The 27860-nt window shown below is 47.2% G+C and overlaps 1 protein-coding gene across 3 annotated transcripts in view; it reads right to left on the reverse strand.

Moving 5' to 3' along the window:
- Nucleotides 1-509: 509 nt before the first annotated feature.
- CASP7 (caspase 7) overlaps nucleotides 510-27860 on the reverse strand; it is a 35797-nt gene continuing 8446 nt past the window's right edge. For all 3 annotated transcript variants that reach the window (XM_045191569.2, XM_024555392.3, XM_045191570.3), the window contains exons 3-7: nucleotides 8656-8792; nucleotides 8182-8310; nucleotides 7045-7220; nucleotides 6562-6691; nucleotides 510-2115 (exon numbers count right to left, since the gene is read on the reverse strand). In XM_045191569.2, coding sequence (XP_045047504.2) covers nucleotides 1886-2115; nucleotides 6562-6691; nucleotides 7045-7220; nucleotides 8182-8310; nucleotides 8656-8792 — 802 coding nt within the window. In that variant the 3' untranslated portion in view covers nucleotides 510-1885. The remainder of the gene's footprint in view (nucleotides 2116-6561; nucleotides 6692-7044; nucleotides 7221-8181; nucleotides 8311-8655; nucleotides 8793-27860) is intronic.

Here is a 27860-nt window from a genome sequence, read left to right on the forward strand (position 1 = left end):
ATGGCAATGTATGTAGGCATGTTTATTCCTGTAATAAGGACTTTTAATAGGATAGTGTATTTTCCAAAGAACAGCCTGTGAATTCTGGGGAAAGTAGGCTGGATGCACGTTGGTTCTTGATGCCTGATCTCCACTTAAATTTTGAACATTTGGTATATTGTAGATGGCAGGAAACCAGGGACAAGACTAATGAACTGGCCCTCAATTAGTTTTCTTACTGAAAGAAGATAGTTTTATACCATGTAATGTGCTGCCGAATTAATAAATGGCAGTCCCTCACAAACAGTGATCGACTTTTATAAGTCGATTCCCCCTTTATGTGAAGAGTTTCAGTGGTTCCTCAGTGCTTACTTGTTATTTTATTAGTGTTCTAGCTTCAGAAGAAATGTGAGTCATATTTTGTGTTGAGGTCAAGTCAGTGAGGACAATTCTTGTCCTGTTTTCTCTTTTTCCCACTGCCATAAAAACACAGACACTTCAAAAAGAAAGGATACGGAGCAGGTTAGAAATTAAGGAACCACATTTTAATCAATAAATATGAACACTTGTTAACAAGTTATTAGGCAGAATACAGTAGTAATTTACCAAGAATTCAAAAGATAATACCATCTGGAAAACAAACTGCAAAAATCTTTGCTATAAATTTTCCCCCACCTAGAGAATTAGAAGTAACAAAAAAATGTACTCAGAATAAGGCTTGGAATAATCTAAAAAGTTTCAGATATCTATTAAAGCTAAAACAGATTATTTTTCACACATTGGGCAATACATAGATGGTCTGACAACGGAATGCACAGACGGTTGAATGGCAGAAGAGCGGAACGTCAGGGAATAGAAGTGCATCTCTTCACATTATGGGCACACTCATATCCACCTCTTACTCCTCGCCCGACTCATTCACTCTCCCTTGCTCTGCTGTGCTGCAGGGAAATACAATTCCCAGGACCCTTGTCAACCGGCTTCCAGGTGAGGCTGGAAGAGTGGGTGCTGCAGAAGATTCCAGGGCAGAAAAGAGGTGAAGCTGGGATATTTCTCCATGTATGACCCATCTGGAGTCTCCCCCTCTCAGGCAGTGGCTTTGCCCAGCTGTGGCACCATTTTCCATTGCTCCTCTCCTCGGTAGCACCAGCTCCCACCAGGCCGCTCCTCACTGTGGTTCCCAGCTCTGTAAACGACCCCTGTTTCTGGGCTCAGGGAAACACGCTGCCTCGCAGCTCTAGGTGGTAACAGCTTCCTTTTATCTGGCTTCTCTTTTATCATCTTTGTACATCAATTTCCTCTACTTCATTCTCTCTATAGAAACACCTAGAATGGCTTCTGTTTTCCTGACTGGATCCTGACCCATACATAATAGAATCATTACATTTATTTTCCCCCGTACCTTAGTTCAGAATCTCTGCATGAGAATCTGCCCTAAGCCACTGAAAAATCACTCAAACCATACTCTATACCCACCTTCTGCAACACAGGGGAGAGAATATCCCTTGGCCGTGTTTTGTCAAGCACCGGGACTGTTTTTACCAGGTACAAATATGGCTCTGACTGTCTGCCAATGTCACCTCCAGTCACAGTGGACACAGCCAAGAGGCATCTGTAGAGGTCATTGTTGTTGTATGTGCTACATGTGACAACAGGAGGAAAAACACAAACAAAAACAATAATCTTCAGAGGAAATTACAAAGTCATCAAATAGATAACACTGTGAAAACTCACAGACCAGAAGACAGCACCAGCAAGTTTCTTCCCTGTCGAATCAACAAATTTTCCCGCAATAAAAATCCTTTAGAATTTACAGATATTTCAAGAGCATCCAAAAAAAAAAAAAAAAAAAGATTCATCAACTAGCAACCCGTCACTGTTCAGCTGAATCACACCCCTGGAATGGTTATTTTGAGAAGAAGAGTTCCTTGGTGAGCATGGAGACCACGCATGGGATCTGCTTCTTCTCGTGGTAGCGGGCGTCTTCGGACTGCGACTCGAAGTACCTGGCCACCCTGTAGTTCACTCTGGTGAGGATCTTCAGGATGTCCAGGCTTTTCCCGTGCTCGTTCAGGGTGGAGCAGAGGGCCTGCACAAACCACGAGCCACTTCCTGGGTTCCTCCAAGAGTAATAGCCTTCGACAGGAGAGGAAGACGATTAGATCGGCTGACCACGGCCCAGCTCACCAATGAGAGTAGCTCTCGGTGTTTGGGGCCTTCACACAGGCTTTTTCTGAAATTATTTCCCTCTACTCCTCATGCAAGTCTCTAATGAGAATTATGCTGGTGTACTCAGAGAACAAGCATCTTAGGCTTAGAGGGCTGCGTGAAAACACTCAACAAATGATTTGGTTGATATGCATCAGAGACATGCTAGACAGGGAGTTACCGAAGGAAATGCTAGCGAAATGCTCCATATCTGGAATGTCTCACCACTCTCTGGGGTGAGTGCTACTTTCTAATCCAAGCAAGGGCGCCTCAGAGAATTCTGAGATGTGTTCCTGCTGATGAGGGAGAACTAGAGGCTGCTTCCTGCTGAAGCAAGCTGGGAGTGAGAGGAGGCTCAGGGGAGAGCCAGGAGCACCTGATGCCCTGGGAGGGCCGGCACTGTGGGTGTGGGTATGTTTCTTGTGGACCACACGTGGTCCATGGCAGAGGAAGCTAGCTGATGGATTGCCCTGGGTCTTGTCCAACAGAGTTTTTGAAGGGGCAAGGAGACCTCAGCAGAAAGAGGCCGGACAGGTACCCAGGAGGATGGCCAGGAGTTGAGGAAAGAATCACAATGCAGAACCAAGAACAGAGAAGCAAATCCAAGGGCCAAGGGGAAGCCGGTCCAGGGAACCTAGGGGCTCATGAAAATGCCCAAGAGGAAAGCATGTCACTGGTCCAGAGCACGGGAAGCCAGGTGATCACGGGACCTGGGTCTTGCCCTTAATTCTCCACCCTCCCTCCCATCTTTGACCTCAGGAGAATTTAAAAGGGATACAAGTGCAGGAGGAGGTGAGAAAGCTGGAGGACCAAGGTCTCTCAGCACCTCGGCCAGACAGCAGGGCGATCTGGAATTGGGAGGAACTGAAAGCCAAGTCAGGTGCAGGATTTTAATTATTTTATCAGCCTGCATACACTAGTGACAGTGTGGTGACTGCCTCTGAGTCACCTGTCTAACAGCTTAGCACGAGCAGCATCGCCACGGACCTGCTGGAGTTGCCATTCAGGCGCAAGAGGAGAGCCCACCGCCTCCACACCCCAATTTAACAGGACACTAAACTAAAACTAAAGTTGTATTTGGTTTATGTGATGAGCTGTGCTTCTTCCTGCCAAGTGGTCACACCAGTTTGATGAGAATTGGGTTATCATCATCACCATTTTACAATACTCAGTTATTGAATACGTATACAACAAACGGAAATAACCCATCTGTGTAATGTGACTGAGGTGCACTCAGAATTCTTTCCTGCAGTCCATAGGGCAACTACCGGCATGTGGACTTGAACTCTATAGTGTTAGCAGTAAGACAATGCATTTTGTCTGCGGGGATGTCACCGAAGTTACATCATTCAGTTCAGGGACCTGCTGAGGCAGGACGTGTGCTTCCATCCCCACTGCATTGCTGACCCCAGGTCTGTCTCCTCTAACCCTGTCCTGTGTGGTCTCCAAGGTAACTGCTGTCGTAGCACAAATCTCACCCCGTGACGCTCCTACCTCAAAGAGCTTCCTTGCACTCCATATCACAGTGAAGTTCCGGCTGTTAGCACAGCACGCAGGGCCTACGACAATGGGGCTCCCTGTCTACCTGGCCATGTTGGAACCCTGGCCATACCCCGCACTCTGGGCGGTAACCTCTCTCTCTCTCTCTCTCTCTCTCTCTCTCTCTCAATCTCTCTGCTGCATGAGGACACAGAGAGGGGGCAGCCGACTACAAGCCAGGAAGAGAGCCCTCATCACAAACCAGATTGGCCAGAGTCTTGATGTTGAACCTCCCAGCCTCCAGAACTTCAAAAAAGAGATTTCTGTTACGTAAGCGCCCCAGTGTGTGGTGTGCTGTCCCAGAAGCCTGGGCTGGTTGACACTCGCGGTGCCGTCTTAGGAGTTTTACGAGTGACTCCTCCACACTCCTTCTGGTAAGCCGTCTTTCCCTTCCTTCTGTTTGATTTTTCAAGACTTAGTTATAACAGCTTTTTTTGTTTAGGGGAGCATCTCTCACCTATCTCCTGAGGGCTCACCCTTCTTCCTTGACTCTCCCCAGATCCCGCTCAGAGCACCTACCCCCTAGCCGCTGAGTCTGCTCATGGACAGATGCCACCATTACACCACCTCCTTCCCGAGAGCAGGAAGACCAAATTATTTGCTTCAACTTCAAAACTCGTGAAGTTGTCATTCTCACAAAATCCGATCTGCCGATCCTGCCAGAGCTGGTTTCCCAAACACTGAGTGATTTGCTGTAACTAGTACCTTCGTAGCAAGCACTTCACGCACTGCACTACAGCTGGGAGAATTCTGACTTAGGGATGGTTTTTCTCCGAAACGAAGGAAAGTCTTGCCCTGAACTGACTCAGGCAAACAGAGAGCAGCTTATCTCGTTACTGGCGTTTCGTGGTGCTTGTTCATGCTTGCGGTGTAAAGGGATCCTGGTCTGAGCTATCTAGCTTTACCGTGTCCCGAAATCCCTGTGACCTTGAGCACATCACCTAGGCTCATCCAAGCTCATTTTTTCCCCTCTGTAAAACCAGGACCGCAATAACAACTTTCCTCACTACCTACACCGTTGTTGTAAGGATGTGTGGTAAAAGACACGAAAAACACTGTGTAAATTTGAAGTGCTATAGAAAAGTCTACTCTTATAAATATTTGTATTTTGGTACATAAATAGCTGATTTTCTTTTTTTAACTGTTGTTCTACTACAGCTGTCCCAATTTTTCTCCCTTCTTCGCCCAGCCCACACCACACTCCCCCAGTCCAGCCCCATGCTGATGTCCATGGGTCATTCATACATATTCTCTGACTAGTTCCTTCCCCTCTTTCCACCATTGTCCCCCTCCCGCCTCTCCCCCGGCTACTGTAGGTCTGATTTTCTAACTACGCTCCCTCCTCCCCTCTGTGATGCTGTGAATGCTCTTGCCACGCCCTAGAGGCGCCTGACTAGTTATCTCAGAGTTCTGACTGTGCTTCAGATAACCAACTCTCTCTAGACAGGTTTTCAGCATTCAGTCTCCTTTTCTGAATAATGAAATGTCTCTCTTCTCTGTCCCTTCTTGCTCGGGGATACCTGACATTATGTCTTCAGTGAATTTAGATTTTAAAAAAGATACAATCAACTTTTATTTTTGTGCACAAAAAGCCACAAGGTAAGAAAATAGTGGGGCTGACAACCTGCTTAGAATGAAGGGAACAAGAAAACTACAGTCAACAAAGCACATTCATGTTTCAAACAATTACCTGTTACAATAGAAGCAGTCAGACTGGTCATCAGTCCATTATGGTATTTTCTTTTTTTTAAGATTTATTTATTTATTTTTAGAGAGAGGGAAAGGGAAGAAGAGAGGGAGAGAAGTATCAATGAGTGGTTGCCTATTGCATGTGCCCTCCTGGGGACCTGGACAGCAACCCAGGCACATGCCCTGATTGGGAATCAAACTGGCGACGCTTTGGTTTGCAGCCCACGCTCAATCCACTGAGCTACACCAGCCAGGACTGTATTTTCTTTTTGATTGGAATCTATATTGCTACATGCATTAATGAGTTCTTTTGTTGGAAATATGTTGTTTACATCAACATTTAGTATTGCCAAAGAATTTGTTACCATAGAGATTGCTACGGTTTTGTTATTCAATCTCTAAGTTTGTATTTAGAAAGAAAACAATTTAATGTACATAGATTAATATAGTACTGTGAAAACAAGGTAAAAGATGTTACTATAATAATAAAGATAATAAAACTGGAAGTGTAAATATTTGTTTAAAAAAAAAGAAAAGTTTGCTCTTATAATTACCAGTGAAAACACTAGTAATAGATGAGAGAATTCTGCTTTCTCGGAAAAAAAAGTGACTAGATCCCTGCAGTGAGCAGAACAATGGCCCCGGGGGAGCCCACGCTGTCACGCTGTGCCTGTGTTACCTGGCATGGCAAAAAGGACTGCACAGGTGTGATGAAGTTTAAGGGAATGAATGGGAGACTATCTTGACCTATCCACGGGGTCCCGATCTAATCGCAGGGGTCCATAAAGGAGGGCGAGCCTTCCCAGCTGTGGCCAGAAATGAGGACGGAAGAAGGGCCGGAGGGATGTGAAGCCGCTGCCTCTGAAGCAGGAGGGCGGGGCCATGGCCAAGGAACGCGGGAGGTTCTCACAGGCTGGGAAAAGCAAGGCCGTGGGTTTTATGCCCTACAGCCTCTGGAAGGGATGGAGCCCTGCCAATCCATTTTGGAACTCTGACCTTCAGCACGTAAGAGCATTCATTTGTGTGTGTTCAGCCGCCGCGTTTGTGGTGCTTGGTCACCTTGGCAATGGGAAATTAACATGGCCCCAAGCCTACACGCTGACGGCAGAAGGGCATGGTCCGGATGGCAGACAACGGACTTCGTACCTGGAACTGTGGAATAGGCGAAGAGAAAGTCGGCCTCGACTGGGATCTTGTATCGGGGACTGGCATCTGTGTCATTGATAGGCCCCGAGTCGGCCTGGATCCCGTCATCAAGCTCTGTCCCCCGGCACGCCTAAACAGCAAAGCAGAGATGACTCCATGGAGTTGGGAACAGAAATACACTGTCCACTGCTGTGCCCCTGTGCCTAGAACCGTGCCGGGCACGTACTGGGAGCTCAGTGATGGTCTGATGGGTGACTAAGGAATGTTGAATGAGCAGAGCAAATAAAAGTATTGCAACACCTTAAAGAAAGCCCCACAAGGTATGATCTGCAGCAGACACAGAAGCCAAGCATTTAGAGTAGGAAAACACAACCCAAATTTGCGCACCCCCAATCGAAAAAGCACAGAGATCTGCAAAGATGATACAAGTCACTCCGTAATCTTTGCCCGCTTGCAGTGTGGCTGGCTTTGAAGAGGGATTACCTGGATGAAGAAGAGTTTGGGTTTCTCTAAGAGGGTTTTGCATCTATCCCCCCGAAAGTGGCCTGTCAAGTCCTTGATCGCGATCATGCCGTCTGTTCCATAAATTAAGTTTTCTTCTCCGTGGCTGAGTAAGATACAGGCGAAGCAGGCTGAATTTCTGTGGTCCTCCTCAGAAGCTGCAAGCAAGCAATGTAAATGTTGGAAAGTCAAAACAAGCCCCGTGGGACCTGGGAGGTAGGATCCCCTTCCAGCCTGGCAGCTCCCACTGACAGACGGCTCTTCAGCGGGGGAGCACCTCTCCAGAGAGGAGGAGGACCAGTAGAGAGAAATTACAGAGAGAATTCTAGAATTCTCATTCAGTCTGAAACCAGAATGGAGCTGCCTTGTGAGGAGGTGAGCCCCACCCATGGGGGGGTTCAGGCAGCTGCTGGGAGGCAGCATTTTGGGGTGCTGAAGGTGGTGACCCCACTGTTTTTTAGGTCTGTAACACAGGGTAAGTTCCTTTGCCACTCTGTGCCTTGGTTTCCTGTCTGTAAAATGGCTATGATAGTACCTATTAAATGAGTTAATATTCATAAGGCAGGCCGCATAACAAGGGTTGTGGCAAGTATTTGTTAAAGTAAATAAAACATTGTGCTAAGTGAAATAAGCCAGTCCCTAAAGGACAGAGACTTGATGATTTGATTTTGCCGGCATCTAGGAGTCAAGTTCACAGGCAGAGAGCAGAATGGTGGTTGCCAGGGGCTGGGGGAGGGGGTGAAGTCATTCTGAAGTGGATGGGGATTACTCTTCTGTATCTACCAGGGAAAAGTTTAAGAGTAACCGTGTGGTAGGAAAAATGATGTCGATTTGTTACTTCCCTAGGAATTAGCCTTTTAAAATCGAGACTGTTCTGTGGAGACAGATCCTATTTCTTCTCTTGCTGTCATATAAGCTGACTTCATCTTTTTAGGGAAAGACCTAAGATTCCTGAAAGAGACCCAATACCCTGGAGACAGGTATGGGGGGCCTGGAGGAAGGAAAGGCTTCTCATGCTGAAATCCCTGTGTCCAGCAAAGCATCCTGCAAAGACCAGCTGGGGCCCTGCCCGCAGCAGGAGCTGGAAGAACAAGGAGGGAGGCGGGGGGAAGCACGCACCTTTTTTCAGCAACTCCTGCATCTTGGCACAAGAGCAGTCATTATAGACGACCACGTCAAAGCCCAGGTTTCGGAAGCACTTGTAAAGAGCCTCGGCATCTCTGTCTGTTCCGTTCCGGACGCTCATACCTGTGGGAATCCAGCACCGGCTCACGATGAGCAATCCCTGGCTGAGTACTGTGTGCAGCATCACCCAGCCAGGCACCAACTGCAGTTAAGTGATACTCTTGACTGCAGTTAAGGCCAAACAGCTGCCCTTGATTCTTAGCTCATGCACATGGTGGGACCTCAGACTAAACTTCCCGATTTCTCTACATCCCTTTCTCCTAGACGTGCAAATACCACCTATGGAGGAGCTGTCTGCCACAGAAGATGGGCACAGCATTCCCTTCTGAAGTTCTGCTACAAACCTTAACCCATGCTGAAGAGACTGGAAGGGAACAGGAAAGGTTAGCCCACACCCAGAACACCTACCTGTTGATAAGTCGAAGTTCTTGTTGTTTATTATGATGCATTTGCCCACCTTCTCAAAATTCATGTTATATACATAGGAAAGCCCTCCATCCTGGGTGGTCTTGAGTGATTTCCTAGAGCCATTTTTCTTCTTCATACTGGGGGGACATAAAGCCAGTCAGGGGCTGCGGAAGCAGTCTGGACAGTAATGGCCTCTTGCTTTTACTACCAGTGTGAAAGGGCTGCCTAAGACAGCCGTAGTATCTGTGATGAAAAGACCTGGGCTAAATAGATGGCTCCGTTCAATCATCGCATTTAAAAGGAACATGCATCTTGCCCTGGCCAGTGTGGCTCAGTTGGTTGGAGCATTGTTCCATGGACTAAAAGGTCATGTGTTCGATTCCAGGTCAGGGCACATGCCTAGATTGCAGGTTCGGTTCCCAGTCAGGGTGCATAGAAGAAGCAACCGATCAATGTTTCTCTCTCACATCGATATTTCTCTCCCTCTCTTCCCTTTCTCTCAAATCAGTAAGCATGTCCTTGGGTGAGGAAAAAGAAAATAAATAAATAAAAGGAGCATGCATCTTAATTTCATTAGAAGCCAGAGGAACGCACATTAAAGTCACAATGAGATACCAGAATGACTGCAACATGTTGGTGACCATGTGCAGCACCCCAATTGTCACACGTGGGTGTGAGCCTCCTTTGTACACCCATTGTGATGACTGGCAGAATTCCACGAAAACTGAACTTAAACATAACCCATGACAGAGCAATTCTACTCCTACACATGTACCCCAAAGTGAGCAAACATGTCACCATAGCATGACCTTAGCATGCAGAATAACAGCCCCAAACAGGAAATAATCCAAGTGTCCAACTACAGTGGGATAAACTGATGGATACTCATATAAGGCAACACTAGACAACGATGAGAATGAACAAAATCCATGACAACATGAAGCCCCGTGAATGAACCTCACAAATACCATACTGAGTGAATAGGACCAAGATGACTCCATTTTTTATAAAGTTCAAAAAACTACTACCTGGAATTGGAAGCCGGGAGACAGTTCTATGGAGGGCGGGAGGGACATTAGAGCTTTCTCAGATGCTGGCCATGTTTGGGTCTGGATGTGGGTGCTGCTTCCAAGGATGTGTCGGTGAGTGCAGATTCACCAGTGTGCCCTTTTCTATGCAGATGTGCTCATTCAATTAACGCTTAATTATGTGAGGGGGAAAGGAACAGCAATTTAAACAAGACAGCTGGCCCCTTCCAATCTGCAGACACTGATGACCAGTTTACCCAAAGTCTGGCACGGAAGCATGGAGCCTGGGCCAAGGGCGTCACTGAGAGGGCCGAAGGACGAAAATGTCAAATGGGAGTGGACAGCGGTCATCCACTCGAGTGGTAGATTCCACGAAAGACGAGATTTTTAAAACATCTGCTCTGAAAAATTGCTGAATCCCTAACACCTAGAACAATGCCTGGCACACAAGCTGCTCAATAAATATTTTTTATAAACTACAGGTCAATATCCCTTGTGGATATAGATGCAAAAACTCCTTAACAAAATAGGAGCAAGTGAAACCCAGCAATCTGTAGATGGGATTGTGCACCATGAGCAAGTGTGACTGATCCCAGGAATACAAGGGTGGGTTGACCTCCAACAATTGGTTAACAAAATCCATCCCATTAGTGAAGGACAAAAACCATACTATCAACTCGACTGACAGAGAAAAGCATTTGACAAAGTCCAACGCCCTGGTATAAGTAAAAACGCTGAAGAAACTAGGATGATGGCGGAACTAGCTCACTCAGCTTGAGAAGGCTGGGAAGGGCGTCTATGGAAAGCCCACAGGGTTGCATTCAACGGTGAAAGAATGAACGCTTTCTTGCTAAAGTCGGAACAATCGCCTGTGTCCACTCTTGCTACTTCTGTTAAATGCTGCACAAGAGGTTCTAGTCAGGGGGATTCGGTTTTAAAAAAAGCGTTATGTGAATGAATCGAGTCTAATTCCCTCCTTTGTCAGACATGAAAACTGAAGTCCACAGAGAAGCCGGGGGTTGCCCAAGGTCACCCAACTCATGGTTGGCAAAGTGGGACCATCCAACTTTCCTGGCAGCGGTCTAGAGCCCGACGCCCTTGAAGACTTGTTGGAATGATCCGCCCACCATTCTGCCCAAGCTCTTTGCAAAAGTTGGAAGAAGTGAGAGTGAAAACTAAGCTTATTACCTGGCAACTGTGGGTCCAAGGGCATTCCGTCTGGGTAGTCACTGAATCTGATCTGTTGGGGTTTCTCAGAATCTCTGAAAGGACTCAGCATTCCCCTTGCCCTCTTCTGCCTTGGTCCAGATTACAGATCAGCTCTGTAGGTTGAGACTTCGGATTCCTCCACTCTTGTAAGGCCAAATTTCTCCCATAGCATTGTATTTTTAAATGAGAAGTCTCCTGACTCTGTTCTCCTAATGCCTCCCTCCCTTGTTTGTTGTCCAGTTACAGGTGATGCCAGGTTCTCTTCCCCCAGAGGCAGCCCCCAGAGGGCACTGGACCTGGGGTCAGACAGAGGTCTGCATCCCTCTACCCATGGGACCTGGGCTAGAGAGTCCCTGTCCTTCCCAGAGCATCAACTTCCTCTCTTGCAAAACAGAACCTTCTGTGACTGTCCCAAAATTAGGGTCCTCGGTGGGAGCAGGTAGTCCCGTGAGGCCTTCTCCCCTCCCAGGCCTCTAAAAGAATCTCAAAGGAGTCAAGTATCAGCAAACTGAGTTTCCGCACTATTGAAGGATGTGCCCTGTGAGAAGGGGCAGATGTACTTCCTTATTGCTGCCCTGGCAATGACCCTTACTAAGAGTGGCCTTTGTGCACGTTGAAATAGCTGTGCACAGCCTTTCACAGGCACACTATCTTTGGTGTTAGTTGACGCCTCTGAGGCAGGTGGAGGGGTGCAATCATATCCATTGTGTAAGTCATAACGACAACAAGCAACAAGCTTACTGTGGGCTGGGGTTCCGCTCAACTCCCACCTGCATTTTCCCGTTGACTCCCGACAGGTCTGGGTCCCTTCAGGCCATCCCAAGACCCTAGTGCAAACAGCACTGGAGCTGGCAGGCTGGAGGGCGCAGGGTGTGCACTAAAGCTCTTTCAGGAATAAAATTCTACGTTCATCTTTGACAACATGGAGTATTTTAAAACAAATTGTACCACAATATCTGAGCGATGAACAAGACATGCTTTCTTTTAAGCTGCCATTAGCCCATCCTCTGTGATGAGCAAAACGAAACCAGTGAGCACCTTTTATAAGAAAAACAGGCTTGACCCTGGCTAGTGTGGCTCAGTGGACTGAGTGCCAACCTGTGAACCAAAAGGTTGTCGGTTCGATTCCCAGCCAGGGCACATGTCTGGGTTGCTGGCCGGATCCCCGGTTGGGGCATGTGAGAGGCAACCAGTAGATGTATCTCTTGTACACTGATGTTTCTCTCCCTCTCTTTCTCCCTCCCTTCCCCTCTCTCTAAAAATAAATAAACACAATATTTTTTAAAAAAAAGAAAAAGAGAAACAGGCTTGGATATAAGTTACATAGGAAAAAAGGGAATCCATTTCTATCAGAATAGAATTTAGAAAATTAACCTTTTTTTCTTTAAAGGAACACAATAAGGAAGTAAAGATACATATAAAGAAAATGCTTTCCATAGTTACGGAAAGTACCCTAAAACTGAATATGAAATGTGACTCTTCTTGGTAAACATCTCAAAAGGGAGGTAAGGAAAATTTCCCTTACTTATCCTGCCCCTAACCTGAACTCTTATTTTTCAAAATGAGTTTAATATCTGCTTCCTCTTTCTGGGTTTGAGTCAGTCAGTATTAATTTTTCTTCTAATCAAAACAGCTTTTTGTTAAACCAAGGTCCTCCCAGACCACGGATGTGTATTAGAGAGTGATCATCCATTCACTCCCAGTGAATTCATCTTCCTAAGAGGCACTGGCCTTGGGAAAACTCCATCTGTAGCTTAACTTTGGGGAGCAGACCCTGATGATCAGCTACAAGCATGCAACTGGAGGGACAAATAAAAGGAGGAAATGGCTATCAAGAAGAAAGCACCAGGAAAAAAAAGTGGACTGAAGTCCATTGCTATAGATGCATCCTGTAAGGACCACAGTCCAAGGTTAGAGTCTGCTACCTGGAGTCTGCTATGGAGGAGCAGTTGAAAGGCTTTGGGGCACCTTCTGGGGATTCTCTCTCTGTCACCCCCTTGGGTCTTCAAGACGCCCCTGAGAACCGCGCTGTTCCTTCCATTATTCTGATGCTTGCTGCAGAGGCATGAATTCACTGCAAAGGGAACTGATTTCTGAGAGGCAGCTGATTCAGGGTAGCCTCTGGTTACTGATTCTGCAAGACCACAGGACAACTGTTTTGCTTAAGTATTTCTTTTGTGTGTGAGTGACATCTAATACTATTTGGAAATGCTTCTGGTTTGACAGTTTTCTTCCTTTCTCTCCCTTGCTTCTCTCATTTCCAACGTTGAACTGTCATAGCATTCCGCAGTGAAAAGACCTGGCTGGCAGACTTGTGTTTGCTCAGTTAATTCCCACCCACAATGACCAGCGGGACAGTCTCTACTTCCTGTTCAAGCCGTAAAAGCAGGGTCTTTGATCGAAACCACAGACTGTGAGAAGAATGAGGAAGCTCTGTGTCCTGATGTGGGATGACTTCCAATAAGTCCTGTCAAGCACGGAATAAAACAAAAGGGCAGATCAATGAGAACAAGATGCTACCTTCTGGGGGGAGAAATGGGGGGGGAAATAAATATCTTTACATTTGCTTGCATTTTCATAAAGAAACTCTTTGAAGGATGATATAATGGATAAGTGTATGGATTCCAAGCCTGGGCCATCCAGGTTGAAACCCGGCTCCACCACATAGCTCAGTGATAGAGGGCAAGTCACCTAACCTCTCTGTGCTTCAGTTTCCTCGTTTGTAAGAAGGACAGAAACACAGCACCTGCTTCAGAGCTTTACAAACAAGTTAATACTCACAAAGTACTCAGAACGGTGTGCGGCATGCAGTAAGTAGTAAACAAATGTTCTTTTTATTACCATGGTTATTATTGTACATCATTTCAAGGGGGTTCCTGTGTTACGAGAGCCGGGAACAGGAAGGATAGCAGGAAAAAATGGGGAAAAGAATTTTGACTGTAAGTCTATTAGTATGTGTGAATAAGTTAATCATTAATAGTTAAAAATACTTGCTGCAAATGGATTTCAAGATCTGACCTATTTTGAAGGTTGCTGGATTTTTATGCTAATTGTTGAAAGGGGTCCCTGGACACCCCATTTTTCTGCTTCCCAATGTAGCTTCACCCCCTCCCCCTAGCCTTTTAAACTTACTCTTCTGTGTGTCCATACTAACTGCAACAATAAGTACCAACTTCTGATCACTTACAACTTTCATATATACCTCATGTAATCATTACATCTCTGAAGCATTCACCCCATTTCATGGAAAAATATTAAACTAGCTTGTCCAAGATCACAAAGCTAGACAAGGGTAGAGGCCAGGTTTATTCTAAGGCCTAACATTAAGCACCTAGTCTCAATCTCAGGCCTTGCCCTTGACCTAGAGAAGTAGCATCTCGGGCCAGCCCTGGGTGTTTCCTGGATTATGCTCATAGCCTCGGAAGGTCAAGGGTCTCAGCACTAACCTGTCTGCCCACCGCATGGGCCCTCTTGGTTCTGACCTTTTGCTGCTGTCTCCACTCTTATACCAAGTCCTCCAGCTACTCCCAGAGCCCATGGCAGCAGAGACCCTTCCCACCATTCCCACACCTAGGCAGGTGTGGAGAGCACCAGCTTGCCCTACCCTATCAAACACGCTCTCCACATGGGTGCAGCATTTGGGCCTCTTGGCTCCTGGCCAGAAATGTGCCTTGGGAGGCACATGCTGTGGAAGGTGTCCATGGGTGACAGCCAGGTGTGTTTAGGGCAATTTGTGAGATTTACGACTTTCCATGAAACCTGCAAGGTCTCCTGGGGCAACAGTTGAGCTGAACATTAAACCGAAATTACCAACACAACCAAAATGCTTGCAGGAAAAACCACGTTGCCTGCAATGGCATCCTCATACCTGCTTGTTTGCATGAAGCTGGTGAGCGCCCGGCACAGCCTGGGCGGAGCTGTGCCTCACCATCAGCGCAGTCTGGGGAGGAAAGCTGTGTGACCCCCGTGCTAGCTTCTCACAGTTACCGTCTGTTTGGAAATCGAGTGCAAGAGCCAAGCAGGTCATCAGATAAGCAACTGCTATTGGACACAAGCAAGAGCCTCAGGGGCTCCAAAGAGACTGAGCTAATTAATCAGCCCACAGCAGAAAGATAACAGCAGTCCACAGTCCACAGAGCTGCCTGGGGACAGTTTCTCCCAGGGGCGGAGCCGGGCAGAGAAGGAGGAGTGTCCTAAGAAGCTTTCAAAAATCCAGATTAGAAACTTCTTCAGCTGCCGATCATCCCGCAGAGATAAGATTTTCTGCAAGTGGCTGTTCTTGTTGTCCCATTTCCACACAGGGCCTTTCGGCAGATGAGGCCGGGATGTGGGAGAACACAGACCCCAAGAGGAGGGCATGCTGAGTTCAAGTTCATTTCCACGGAAACCAGCCCTTCTCCTAAATCTGACCAATGGTACGAATGGTCGGGGAGCCACTTCAGGTGCCCCCAGGTTACTTCATTAAATACTGGCCGAGTGCTTCATGCTTCACAAAGGGCGTCAGTGACCATCACCCCATTTATCCCCTCAAGTCAGGACGAGAGACATAAAAAAACACAGCAAATAAAGCAGGCCAGGCTACCTTGAAGCCAGATGCTATCACTTCCCATTCTATCTCCTCCTTCCCCGCCTTCCTTTATCTTGACCTTTTTTTACATTGTGAAGACCTTGGCCAAGATTATTAATTTAAGAAGAAAAACAGGGTTCTTGTTTTAGAACATGCTGGTCAGTGCAATGCTGATGATAAACCAGACCAGTGAATTAAAAGTTTAAATCCTCTTAAAGGCTCCTGTGCTCCACAATTGGCTACAGATTTTAAAAAGTAAATCTGGCCAGGAAATCACTGTGTTTAGGGCCAGATAAGCAGGACTGCAACAACTGAGTGCCTGATGCAACGCCTTAGTACACGCGTTTTAAGTGTGCGGGAATGGGCAGTGAGTGTACAGAGGCAGGCTGGTTCGCTACGATGCTTCCGCATCAGCCTTACTGTTTCTTGGTGGTGTCTGTCCTCACCAGTATGGGCAAAGACCATTATCTGCCCTTCCCAGATGCGTTCAGCCAGGCTCGGATCTCTGCTAAGAACACAGATCAGGCCGGCTTCCATGATCAGGAAGGAACTGGATTATCCTAACGGCTTAGGTCGACGGCCATTTTTTGAAGCCTCAAATTTCACAGTGTGAAGCCAACTCAATCATTTCAACCAAGGCAAGAGGCAAAAAATTACAACCCGGCTCAGATGGTTATTTATATAAAAAAACCTCCTGGAAGAGTCTACAGCAACTCCTAACCAGAAAACAGCAGCGGACAGAAACAGTCAGTCGGTCGGCTCACTTTACAAAGCAGTGGTCAGTGAACAATCTCAGAAAGTGCACGAGGAACATTTATAACCCCTTCTGGGAGCAAGTGTCATTCTCCCCATCACCGGAGGGGACAAGCACAGGTTTCATCCTCTCCCAGGTCGCCCAGGCTCCCTGGGACATGAATTACACCTTTCTATATTCAGAAGGGACCCCCCAGACGTGGCATGCCAACCTGATGCTGATTTAGCTTCCCCACGACCGGAATTCCCGGGAGCTCTGTCTGTGTACAGACATTCACCAGCTCGAAAGTAAACCCCCCCCCCCCCCCGCCCCGGCACACATTTCCCCGGGGCCCATTCATTCGGAACTGGGGTGCTGGTTTTCGTAGCTGCTTTATCTAAATATTTTTGGGATGATTCATTCATGGTTTCAGCATTTCGACAGATGGCATCCCCGACGGTCTGGACAGACGGAAGCACAGAGCAAGACCGAGAGGAAAGGAGAGAGGCAAGGCCACATACCTCGTGGCTCCATCCGAAAGCGCCCCCCTTGGCAGCAGAACGAGGCTCCCCCCCGCGATGACAGGCAGTGCATTTCCCTCTTCTCTGTAATAATAAAAACTCAACATGCTTGGAGCTCACCAGGAGAGAGAGGCTGGCACAGCCAGCAGGGCCCTGAAGGCTGGTGACTGAATCAGCAGCTAGCTGCCCGCTGGAGTTTTCCACAAGACCATTCACCCTGGGGCTGAAAAAAATCACACTGGCTTCCCCGTTCTCTGCTGACCTGCAGAAATGCCCAGACTCCACATGGCAGCGTCCTCCCCACCCAGCGACAGCACCCCAGGGACAAAGAGACTTGCTCTGTGCGTGAGGCCCAAAGGGCAAAAAGACCCATCTTGCCACCGAGATGCAGCCAGTAGCACCATCTTTTAGAGCAAAAAGCTGGAAATAATAGGGAATGGCCAGGCCAGGGCCCGAGAATTAGAATAAAATCCTACACAGTTATTGAAAGTGCTGAGCACACGGTGGCGGGCAGCCCACCGAGGGGCCAAATCTACAAAAGCTGGCCAAAACAAACAAACAAACAAACAAAAAACAAAACAGGCCATGCAGGAATAATGCAAAATATGTGAAATGATAGATAAGTACATGAACAAAAGCGGGAAGTGAGTTTGTGGTAAACCAAACAAATAGTTTAGACTCATTAGGTTCTTTCTTTCCCTCTAAAAGTACTGGAGGTACTAACACAAATAACGAAAGACTAGAGAGGCACACCAGATGTCTCACTTTTCCAATAAACGTTGTTCAGTGGCCTTGAACAAAGTAAATGACCCAGAGGTTACTGCAGTTTCCCACCTCGCCCCCCCAAAAGCAAAGGGGACAATGTGAACACATGAAAAGCCGACACTTATTGAGCAAACGGCTTAGCAAAGCTTTTCTCAATTTCCTGGTGCAGGGTCATAGTCAGTGAAAGGTGCGAAGCTGATGAAGTCGAGGTCCAACACTTGCTACTCTGGGCAAACCTCCTAATCATTTCCACCTCAGGCCTGCGACCCAGAGAGAAAACTGGTTCCGTATATTTCTCTCTGAAACTCAGTTTGCACAAATACCCTGGGAAACAGTTTAAAACAGGTGAGGGGAGAAAAGATTGTCTCCCCGAACATACTCCTCCACGTTTCCCTCCTTCCCCCTGAAAAAAGGAGCGGAGAGACCTCTGACAGTAAAAATCGACAAAGGACTTAAACAAGCATCATCCGTGGCAATCAAGGACTGAATTCTCGTTGAAGAGCCTCAAACCGATGGAAGATGTGGTGAGGGCGGTGTGGCGGCTGCTGGCCACAGTTGCCACACTTCAGTCCTCACTCTTACGCAGCCACCTCACCCGTCTCTGTCACTCTCCTAGGGCCACGTGCACACGCACGCGAACAGACACCTTCCGGGTGCAAAGACCTCAGCTGCAGCCGCACACTCCCGGCTGGAATGTGCGAGAGCATCACACACACTTTTTATTTGTGACCACGTGTTCCCTGGAGAAGCAACAGCTCTTATTTTCATAGCACTTTTCCATTCGCAGAGTTAATTTTATACTATGTTTTACAATTTCTATTACTATGAAAACCTCATTTACTTCCCTTCCTCACTGTTGTCTTTTAACCTTAGAGCTTACAGATGCCCATAACCCCCCACCCCTCCCAGGGTTCTCGACCCCGTGACTGTGTTTCAGAGGTGTGGCTCGCTGCCCCTGGCGCGGGCACCTGGCCGTCTTTATTCAGAGTCCATGGCTAGCCCTGTGGGAACTGCTGTCCATAAACCCTCCCTCAGTTTCAATGAAGAGTTCAATTTGCTGACCCACATGGGGGGAAGAAAAAACCGCTCTGCTGGTGGGTTAATGTGGGTGAAGGGTTTGATGCTTCTGCAGTTGTGGGTGGGACTTGACATAAGGGGGTGGAGGGACACTGGACTCCCACCTAGGCCTGGGGCTCCGTCCTGGTTCTGCTGGGTGACTGGGTGGGTAGAGCACTTCACCTCTGTGGTCTCAACGTTCCTTGACGGTTATAGAAGGAAATCGAGTAAAATTACCCTTTGAGGAGCCTTCCAATTTTAATATCACGATGCTGTGATTTCTCCATCAGATAAAGTCCGCAAGCTGACAGTTCAACTTCACAGCAATCCAGTGGGTGGGTGTTCACATCCTTACACAGATGAGGAAACTGAGGCTCAGAAAGGCTCAAGGACTTGGTATAGCCCCTCAACCGATGAGGAGGAGGCAGGGCCAGGATCTGAACCCGCAACAGGGTCCGACTCCACTGTCACTTAAGTGGTATCGACCCTGCTTCAAATACAGCCCTAAATCTTTATTACTCTTTATATACAGATTTGGGGGACAGGCGTCCAGTATGGTGGCGTCCGGATTCGACGGCTTCCTTTACTAAAAGGGAACCGCACCCCTGGCTATGTTTTGATGTTTCTTTCCTCTTAGGGTGCCTGGACCTGGCCTCTTTCATTCACTTAACTTGGAACTTTTTTTTTTTTTTTTTGGCAGGGGTTAAGGTCTGCTTTCTCTGCTGTTCTTCCCTCCGATTCCAAAGCATTGGTGCTTCTAAAACATTGTTTTCTTCTTCTCTAAATGAAAAGGCTGGCCACCTGCGTCTCTCTTATAATTCCACAAATAACATATTTTTTACAGGGGCCTGTTTACCATATAACACTCACTATGCAAGAAACCCAAGCTGCCATCCCAAGAAAGAAGAATCACAACAAGTGGCAATTACTAAGCACACTCCAGGTGGACCAAGGTTGGAACGGCAAAGACAACACTGAGGAGAGAGGTCCTGTGATTCCAGACAGTGCCCGAAACAGGGGGAGTTTCTCAAGCCCTGAAAACAAGCCTTTTCTCCTGCCCTCTTCACTCAGGAACCGGAAGCTAAACTAAGCCCTGGGCAGGGACACACAAGCCCCACCCAGGCCTTGAGGAAATTTGAAAGTGTGTTTGCTACTTTTCTTCTTTTTAACTTCCTTTGATTTAGACCTTGAACGCAGCTCAGCAAGGAATCTGACTTCCCAGCTGGCACCCCTGAGTGAGGCCATCTTCCCGGGATGCACAACCTGGCTGGGTTTGAACCTGCAGAGGCTCCCCGTGGCGGCCCTAGGGCCAAACGCGGCGGCCCATCAGGACATGGGCTGCGCGTTCCCAGCCCCTGGGGGGCAGGCTCTTTAGTGCCCGGATGTCCCCCTGCCTCCTCTCTGATGACTCGCCCCCAACTCGGCCCAGTCCTCCCCGCTCCTTCCTCGCCCCAGCCTCCCGCGGCTCCCACTCGGCCCCTACGATCCGGCAAGTAGTTATTTTTCGTTGTTAACCATTCTCTGTAGCCGTCCTAGACATTCAGTAATAACCCGGGTCTGCGTCCGGGGCAGGGACCACATCGTTAACTTGGGTGGCAGGCAACCTGTGCAGGGCGCTGGGGTCGCCTTCCTGTCCCAGGGGGCCGTTCACAGGTGACACTAGGCTTTGCTCCATAAACTAGGGCTCAAAACGAGTGTTGCTTGTGAATGTAATCTATTTCTTCCAAGTCAGTTTTTAAAAGTCCAACACTTCACTAATTTGAAATTAATACCCTGGATATTTTTTTCGTTTATGGTTTTATATGTTTTCCAAATGGTCTTCAATAATCATAAAGTTAGAAACTCTCAGGGAGTTGTCTTTGGGCCACACATTAAATACACAAATACTAATGAAAACTGATGAGCAAAAAACGGTTTTAGGTAAATTTACGATTTTATGTTGGCCCGTGGGTTGGACAGCCCTGAAACTTTAAATGGAAGTAAAAAACGGTGGGGGTTGATTATTCAAAGGCCAATGCAATGGAAATAAAACGATGCTATGGTGCCATCTAGTGGCAGTGAGACCAAAAGCCAAGACAGGACTGAGGGCTTGTGCCACTCCCCATTGCCGGCCACCAAGCTTTGGGGAGAAAAGGAGGCTTCTTTCCCTTTCCCAGAATCCTTGAGGCTTTCCAGGGTGGGTGGTCTGTCCTCAATCAGAGATGAGTGTGTGGGCGGGGGGAGGTGTTACTCCCCCTCCACTGCCTTACCAGGCAGTAATTCTGAGACCTTGGAGAAAGGAGGCGGGGGTGGGATGGGAGGGAGAAGGTGCCTGCCATCTGCTGCAGGGAGCACCCAGGGTAGCCCATGATGCCCCCAGGAGCTGCACCCACACATCTGACAGCAGACAGGACAACGGGAGGGGCTGCCAAACCTTCCAGATTGGCAGGAAGTATCCAGCTTCTAATGCTGTATTCAGATCACCCCAATGAGTTAAATTTTAGCGGGATAAACAATCCCAGTTAGAATCTGTAAGGCACAGAGGTTCCAGCACAGGTGTCGCTGGGGCAGGTGTGATAATGGACACTGTTCTGACACACTGACAGTCTCATCCATTACCTACGAGGTCTCTGACAGCACCCTCGTGTCTCAGGAAGTCTCGCTCAGCAAAGTGGTTCGGGGGAGCGATGAAGGGTGGCAAATGCCGGTGCCGTTCTGTCCTTGTGACAGGACATTGGAAATGCCATCACCCCTTTTCCTAACTCAGTGGTTACTAGATGACCGGCCACCCCTGTGGTCCAGGTGCCACTCTCCTCATTGTCTCTCCTTCAGTTTCTACGTCCCAGGCACCTCTGGAGTCTGGCTGCCCCCGGCCACCTGCCCAGGCCTACTCCCCTCCGGAGCACCCACTCTCACCTGCAGAACTGTGATGCCCCCCTAACTTGCCTCCCCTCCCACAAGGCCCCCGTTCAGTGCATTCTGCACAGTGCAGCTCGCTGCGTGTTCCCGCGTGTGTGCAATGGACCATGTCACTAAAAATTCTTAATGACTTCCCTGTCCTTAGGATTGGTTCCAAATCCTTAATGTCATCTGCAGACACGGCCTTCTAAAATCTGGCCCCTGGCCATTTCCCCCATCTCCTCTCTGCCATTACTCCACATCCCACATTCCTGCCAGCTCGAATGACCCTGGATCACAGGTGCCCACTCCCCTCCACAACCTCCCCCTTCCCATCAAGTCTCAGCACACATATCATGTCTCCAGGGGGCCTTCTCTGACCACCAAGACCAGGCTGGGTGCTCTTTTTAATTTTGCTTCTCCAGGGCCCAGCTCTGTCCTGTCCCAGGGCCATCACACCACAACTACCTGCTCCACGTCTGCATTCTCCACGAGACCGTGAGAGTCTGAGGCAGGGGGGCCTGTCGATCTTGTTCACGGCTGCAGCCCCAGAGCCTAACACAGAACCTAACACAGAGCCTGGCGCATAAAGGCGGCAGTAGAGTGGTGACTGAGGGTTTGAGAGGCAGCTGTGCATGCAGGTTCAAATCCTGGCTACGCCACTAACCAGCTACTTGGTGTGAGGGACTTATCCTCACTCTGTCACTCCTTAAATATTTAACGAGTGAATGCAGCAATAAACTGATGACCAAAAAATGGCATCTTCAATGGCTAATTTTTAAGCCAATAATACTTTCCTAGATGAAAGAAACTTTCACCTTCTGAAGTAGGACATAGAAGGAAAAATCGAAATTTTAAGGGTATGTAACAAATCCTGATTGAATTTTATTCAAACGGCCTCCTCGGCAGGTGGCCAGCGCAACATCTAACATGTGGGTCCGAGCTGGCCTAGTGCAGGTAGAGAAAATAAGCAACAAACATTTCACTCTCTGGAAGAGTAACACACTCAACTGCCATTTAGTGTAGCTCAGTATTGTTTAATCATTCAACAATCATGTCTTACCATTCACGCAACCAAAATAAGCGATTCACTGCACTGATAGCTCTGTTGGAGCAGAAGAAACAAGTGCTGTGGGTGCCTGGAGATAAACGACCTCCCCAAGGGGCCATCCTGGTCTCCCTTAGTCGAAGATCTGGTGACACAAGGTTCTAGCAGTTTTCGGTAGTTACTGCCTGCGCTGTCCTGCCCTGTATACAGTTCCCACTTGCTTATTTTAAATATTATTTAAATTTCCTGTACTCTAAAAAAAATAAATCAACTAAGCAGTTCAGAAAAGGGAGTTTAATTTAAATAGTTTGCTTACTGCTTATTTGGAGAACATGAAGCTCGATGCTGACCTCGACCGTGCTATGAAGAAGGTATCGTGAACTAGGATACAGAAAATTATCCAGGGTCATTTACCTTTCCAGAAGACTTTCCAAAGGACCTCCCCTCTCTCAGTCTCCCGTCTCCCACTACATAAAGGAAGGGCAGACTTCTCACCCACCCTGAACCTTAGCTGATGTCAAAACTTCCACGTCCTCTGACAAGGGGACACTTCAGGCATCAGTGTCCCCGAGTATCCTTGAACCAGGCGCTGTGGAGGGGCTCCCCACTGCCACAGGAGTCTGATAAGGGCAAAGGGAGGCGTTGGAAATGGGGCTCTCTGGGGCACACTGGGCTGTTCCAAATTCAATTATGTGTTGACAAATATGTAGATAGTAGAATGGAATGGGAATGATAGGACTCTTGCATAATAACTGCCCCTCTCGAGCCGTGATTATTCCCGCAGATGGGACCACCGGAGCCGAAGGCCTGTGAGGGCAAAGCAAACACTGACCCAAGGAGGTGAACACAGCCTTGGGCTGGCGCCCTTCCTCCCTCCTTCCCTCCACCTCATCCACCCACCCCAGATTTTTAATTCAGAAATCAGATGGGTGTCACAGGGATGCCCCACAGCACGTTTACTGGTGAGAAAAACAAGTGTATCAGGCCTTTACTGCCTGAAAACCAGTCTGGCGTGGCTGACTGGTTCGATAAGGAGAACTGCCTTCGTTAACTGGATTACACAGGAGGTACTTTCCACAGATGAAAGGGCTACATCTGCAGCACCCCGGTCTTAACGACAAAAAAATATATATATTTATATACATATATATAAAGATATATATAAAGTATATACATTACATGTGTATATATTTAAAAGCATTTTCCCCAAATAGGACACTAACAAATGCTTGTTAATGCTACTGTAATTATCTTATCTTTGTTGCAGTATTGAGGTTGAACTAGTTGCCTGAAAGTGAAAGAGATACAGTTGTTTGAGAAGTTTCCATAAAGCCTCTTTGTGTTGAAGTCCTAGAAACTGAAAATATAAATGTCTCTAAGGGCTGAGTAACAGTTCTTTGAAAGTCAGGTAATTTCCAATTCTTAATTTTCAAAACCATTGAAAGAGGAGCTAATGGAGTTGTCATTCTCTGGCACGGAACTGGGGAGGAATTCAAAGAATTAAGTGACATTGTTATAACAAAACTCCTGCCATTCCATGTATTTACTCATGGTTTCTCAGCACTTCTATCTCTACAAATAAAAACCAAAACAAAAACGAGGTGATTCTACACTCTGTCTTTCTAGCAATAAGTATTATTTGTCCATTTATTCACAAGTTAACTTTAAAAGCCAACCCATTCCATCATAAGTTGCAATTACAAGGCAATTTCCATTTAATAATTACTTTGGTGCTTAATGATTTAATAATGTGGACAAATAAAAGGGGCCCTACGGAAAGTAACCCCTCCTCTGGAAAGGGTGATTGGGTCATAAATTCTAAACTGGGCAGGTCACGGTAGGCACTCACACCTCAGGCCTATAACTTCTTTTCTGTATTTAATAATTTTTATTTTTCAATTATAGTTGATGTACAGTATTCCATTACTTTCAGGTGTACAACATAGTGATGAGACATTTATGTAACTTACAAAGAGATCACCCAGTAAGGCTAGTACCCACCTGGCACCATACATAGTGATTACAATGTTACAGACTTGTAAATACATTTCCCTGTGCTGCACTTTATATCCCCGTGACCATTTTTATAACTGGCCATGTGCACATCTTAACCCCTTCCCCCTTTTCACCCATGCCCCCAACACCCCTCTCATACAGCAACCATCAGACTGTTCTCTGTATCTGTTTCTGTTGTATTCGTTCCTTTATTTGTTTTGTTGGATTCCACGTGTAAGTAACATCACATGGTATTTGTCCTTGTCTGCCGGACTTACTTCGCTTAGCCTAATACCCTCTCGGTCATCCGTGTTATTGCAGATGGCAAGGCTTCCTTCTTTCCTATGGCTGCATAGTGCTCCACTGTGTATATGTCCCACATCTTCTTCATCCACTCATCTATCGATGGGCACTTAGGCTGCTTTCCTATTTTTGGCTATTGTAAATAAAGCGGCAATGAACACAGAATGCATATGTCTTTTTGAATTAGTGTTTTGGGTTTCTTTGGATGAATAGCTGGAATTAGAATTGCTTTGCCTTTGTTTTAAAGTCTATTTTGTCTGGTATACAAGGGGGGACCCAGAGAAAACTGGAATTATCTTCTGGAAGGCAGGCCCCTTGTAGTACAGGCTTCCCCCACAGGTGAATGTTCTAGGAGCCCATCTGTATCAGTGTACCAGCTGGTGTTGCTGTGAGAGGCTGCATGCGGCTTCAGTAAATTTTTTTGAAGACTCTTTTAACACATTTGTCCATTTCATGATGGTGATTTATAAATGTGCCCGCCCACGCCCGCTGAGTGTTCGGCAGTTTTTGACCAAAAATAGCATGACCCCCATGCCCCACCCTCCCTATTCACCCAATCTCACCCTGAGTGACTTTTTTGTTTGTTTGTTTCCCTGGATGAAAAAAGTACTCAAAAGGAAACGTTTTGACAATGTGGAAGAAGTGAAAAACAAAACAAAATGGCAGAAGCACTAAAAAGCATCAAAACTGACAAGTTCAAAAACTGTTTTGAACAGTGGAAAAAACATCTGGATAGGTGTATTGCATCAAATGGAGAGTATTTTTGAAGGTGACTGAAGTTAAAACATATAAAAATAAATACACAATTTTTTATAAATAAATTTCAGGATTTTGGGGGGTCCGCCTTGTAAGCATTGCTACCTCAGCTCTTTTTTATTCATTTCCATTTGCAAGAAATATCTTTTTCCATCACTTTACTTTCAGTCTGTGTGAGTCTTGTGCTACCATATCTTTTGATGGGAGCATTTAATCCATTTACATTTAAATTATTGATGGGTATGTAGTTATTGCCATTTTATATTAATTTTTCTTCTTCTTAAAGAAGACCCTTTAACATTTCTTGTAATACTGGTTTGAAGGTGATGAACTCCGTTTTTTTCTTGTCTGGGAAGCTCTTTGTCTGTCCTTCAATTCTAGACAATAGCCTTACTGAGTAATCTTTGTTGTAGATCATTGCTTTTCATCTCTTTAACTATTTTGTGCCGACCCCTCTGGCCAGCAAAGTTTCTGTTGAGAAATCAGCTACCAGTCTTATGGATGCTCCCTTGTACGCAACTGTCTTTCTCTTGCTGCTTTTAAGATTCTTTGTCTTTAATCTTTGGCACTTTAATTATGATGTGTCTTGGCATGGACCTCTTTGGGTTCATCTTGTCTGAGACTCGCTGTGCTTCCTGGACTTCTATGTCTATTTCTTCAGCCATATTATGGAAGTTTCCCATCATTATTTCTTCAGAAAAGTTTGCAATTCCTTGCTCTCTCTCTTCTCCTTCTGGTACCCCATAAGGCAAATGTTGGTACATTTCATGTTGTCCCAGAGGCCCCTTAAACTATCCTCACTTTTTTTTTTATTTTTCGATTTTTGCTGTTCTGGTTTGGTGTTTTCTACTACGTTGCCTTCCAAATCACTGATTTGATCCTCTGCTTCATCTAACCTGTTGATTCCCGCCAATGTTTTCTTCACTTCTGACTGGCTCTTCTTTATGTTTTCTGTCTCCATTTTTATGTTGCCTATCTCTTCATTAAAGTTCTCACTGAGCTCATCACCTCTCCCCAAGTTCATTGAGCATCCTTATGACTAGGATGCTAGTCATAAGGATGCATAGTTTTGTTTAGCTCTTTTTCTGGAGTTTTGTTCTGCCCTTTCATTTGGAATATATTTCTTTGTCTCCTCATTTTGGCAGCCTCCCTGTGTTTCTTTCTGTGCATCAGGGAGAGATGCTACGTCTCCCAATCTTGATAGAGTGACCTTACAGGGTAGGTGTCCTGTGGGGCCCAGTGGTACAGTCTCCCTGGTCACCTGAGCCACGTGCTCCAAGGGTGTCCCTTGTGTGGGTTGCGTGTGCCCTCCTGATGAAGTTAAGCCTTGATTGCTTTTGGAATGTCAGTGGGTAGGACTGACCCTCAGGCTGACTGGCTGTGAAGACTGGCTTTGAGTGTAGTGGGTGAGCTGTCGTGCGGGGGGTGACCCCATGGTGCAGGATTCCCTTTAGCACGGCTCTCGTGCCTGCTGAGCCTACTCTGTGGGTGTTGTTTGTGGAGCTACTTGGGTGGTGCTCTGAAGCCAGCCACTGGATGGCCTCTTGGGAGGTGCCCTAGTGCAGGCCAAGGTAAACTGACACCTGTGCCCCACCCGGAGCCACCTGGCAGGAGCTATAAAGTTATCAGTGGTTAGGCGCTGCCTGTACTGGGTTCCTAGGCACCTGAGTTGGTTCTGCTGCCAACTGGGGCCAGCTGCCATTATTGCCAAGTTTGGGGTCATTTGGCAAGAGGTACAGGGCATGCTGAAGTTAGACACTGCTTATTTGGGGTCTGTGGACTTTCCAGAGATTTTACAAAAGTCCTCAGCACAGGCTCAGGCCAGCTGCTCGTAAAGAAAAGCTGCTGAAAGAGGTTCCAGCCTGTGAGTAAACTGGCTCTCAGGGAATCTCCAGGGTGGGGTGAGAGTGGTGTGAGCCTGGTTAACAGAGACTCAAGCAGGCCGGCTGGGTGGGGGGAGGGCTCGACAAAGGAGCAGTGGTGCCTGCCTCTCCGCCCTCCAGCCCTTGCTCCTGAAGCCAGACAATTCAGCTCCTCCCCGTACGTCCCTGGTGCTTTCCGGGCTGCTGCCCCTGCTGTGGAGCTCAGAGTGAGTGAGTCTGTACTCAGCCCTACAAGAGGGCACCTGGGATGCCAGCAGCCCCCCGCTTCACCTGGACGGAGTCCCCACTGATTTCCACAGCCAGATGTCATGAGGACCCCTCCTCCTGCACTGGTGCTCCAGGCTGGGGAGTCCCGCGTGGGGCTTGGTGTCCTCACCCCTCAGGGGGCACATTCCAGCCACCATAGCCCTCGTGATTCTTAAGTGTCACAGGTGGGTGCGGGACCAGCCTGCTCTGCATCTCCA

This window comes from Desmodus rotundus, chromosome 4, assembly GCF_022682495.2.
Source record: "Desmodus rotundus isolate HL8 chromosome 4, HLdesRot8A.1, whole genome shotgun sequence".
In the NCBI taxonomy this organism is placed as follows: Eukaryota; Metazoa; Chordata; class Mammalia; order Chiroptera; family Phyllostomidae; genus Desmodus; species Desmodus rotundus.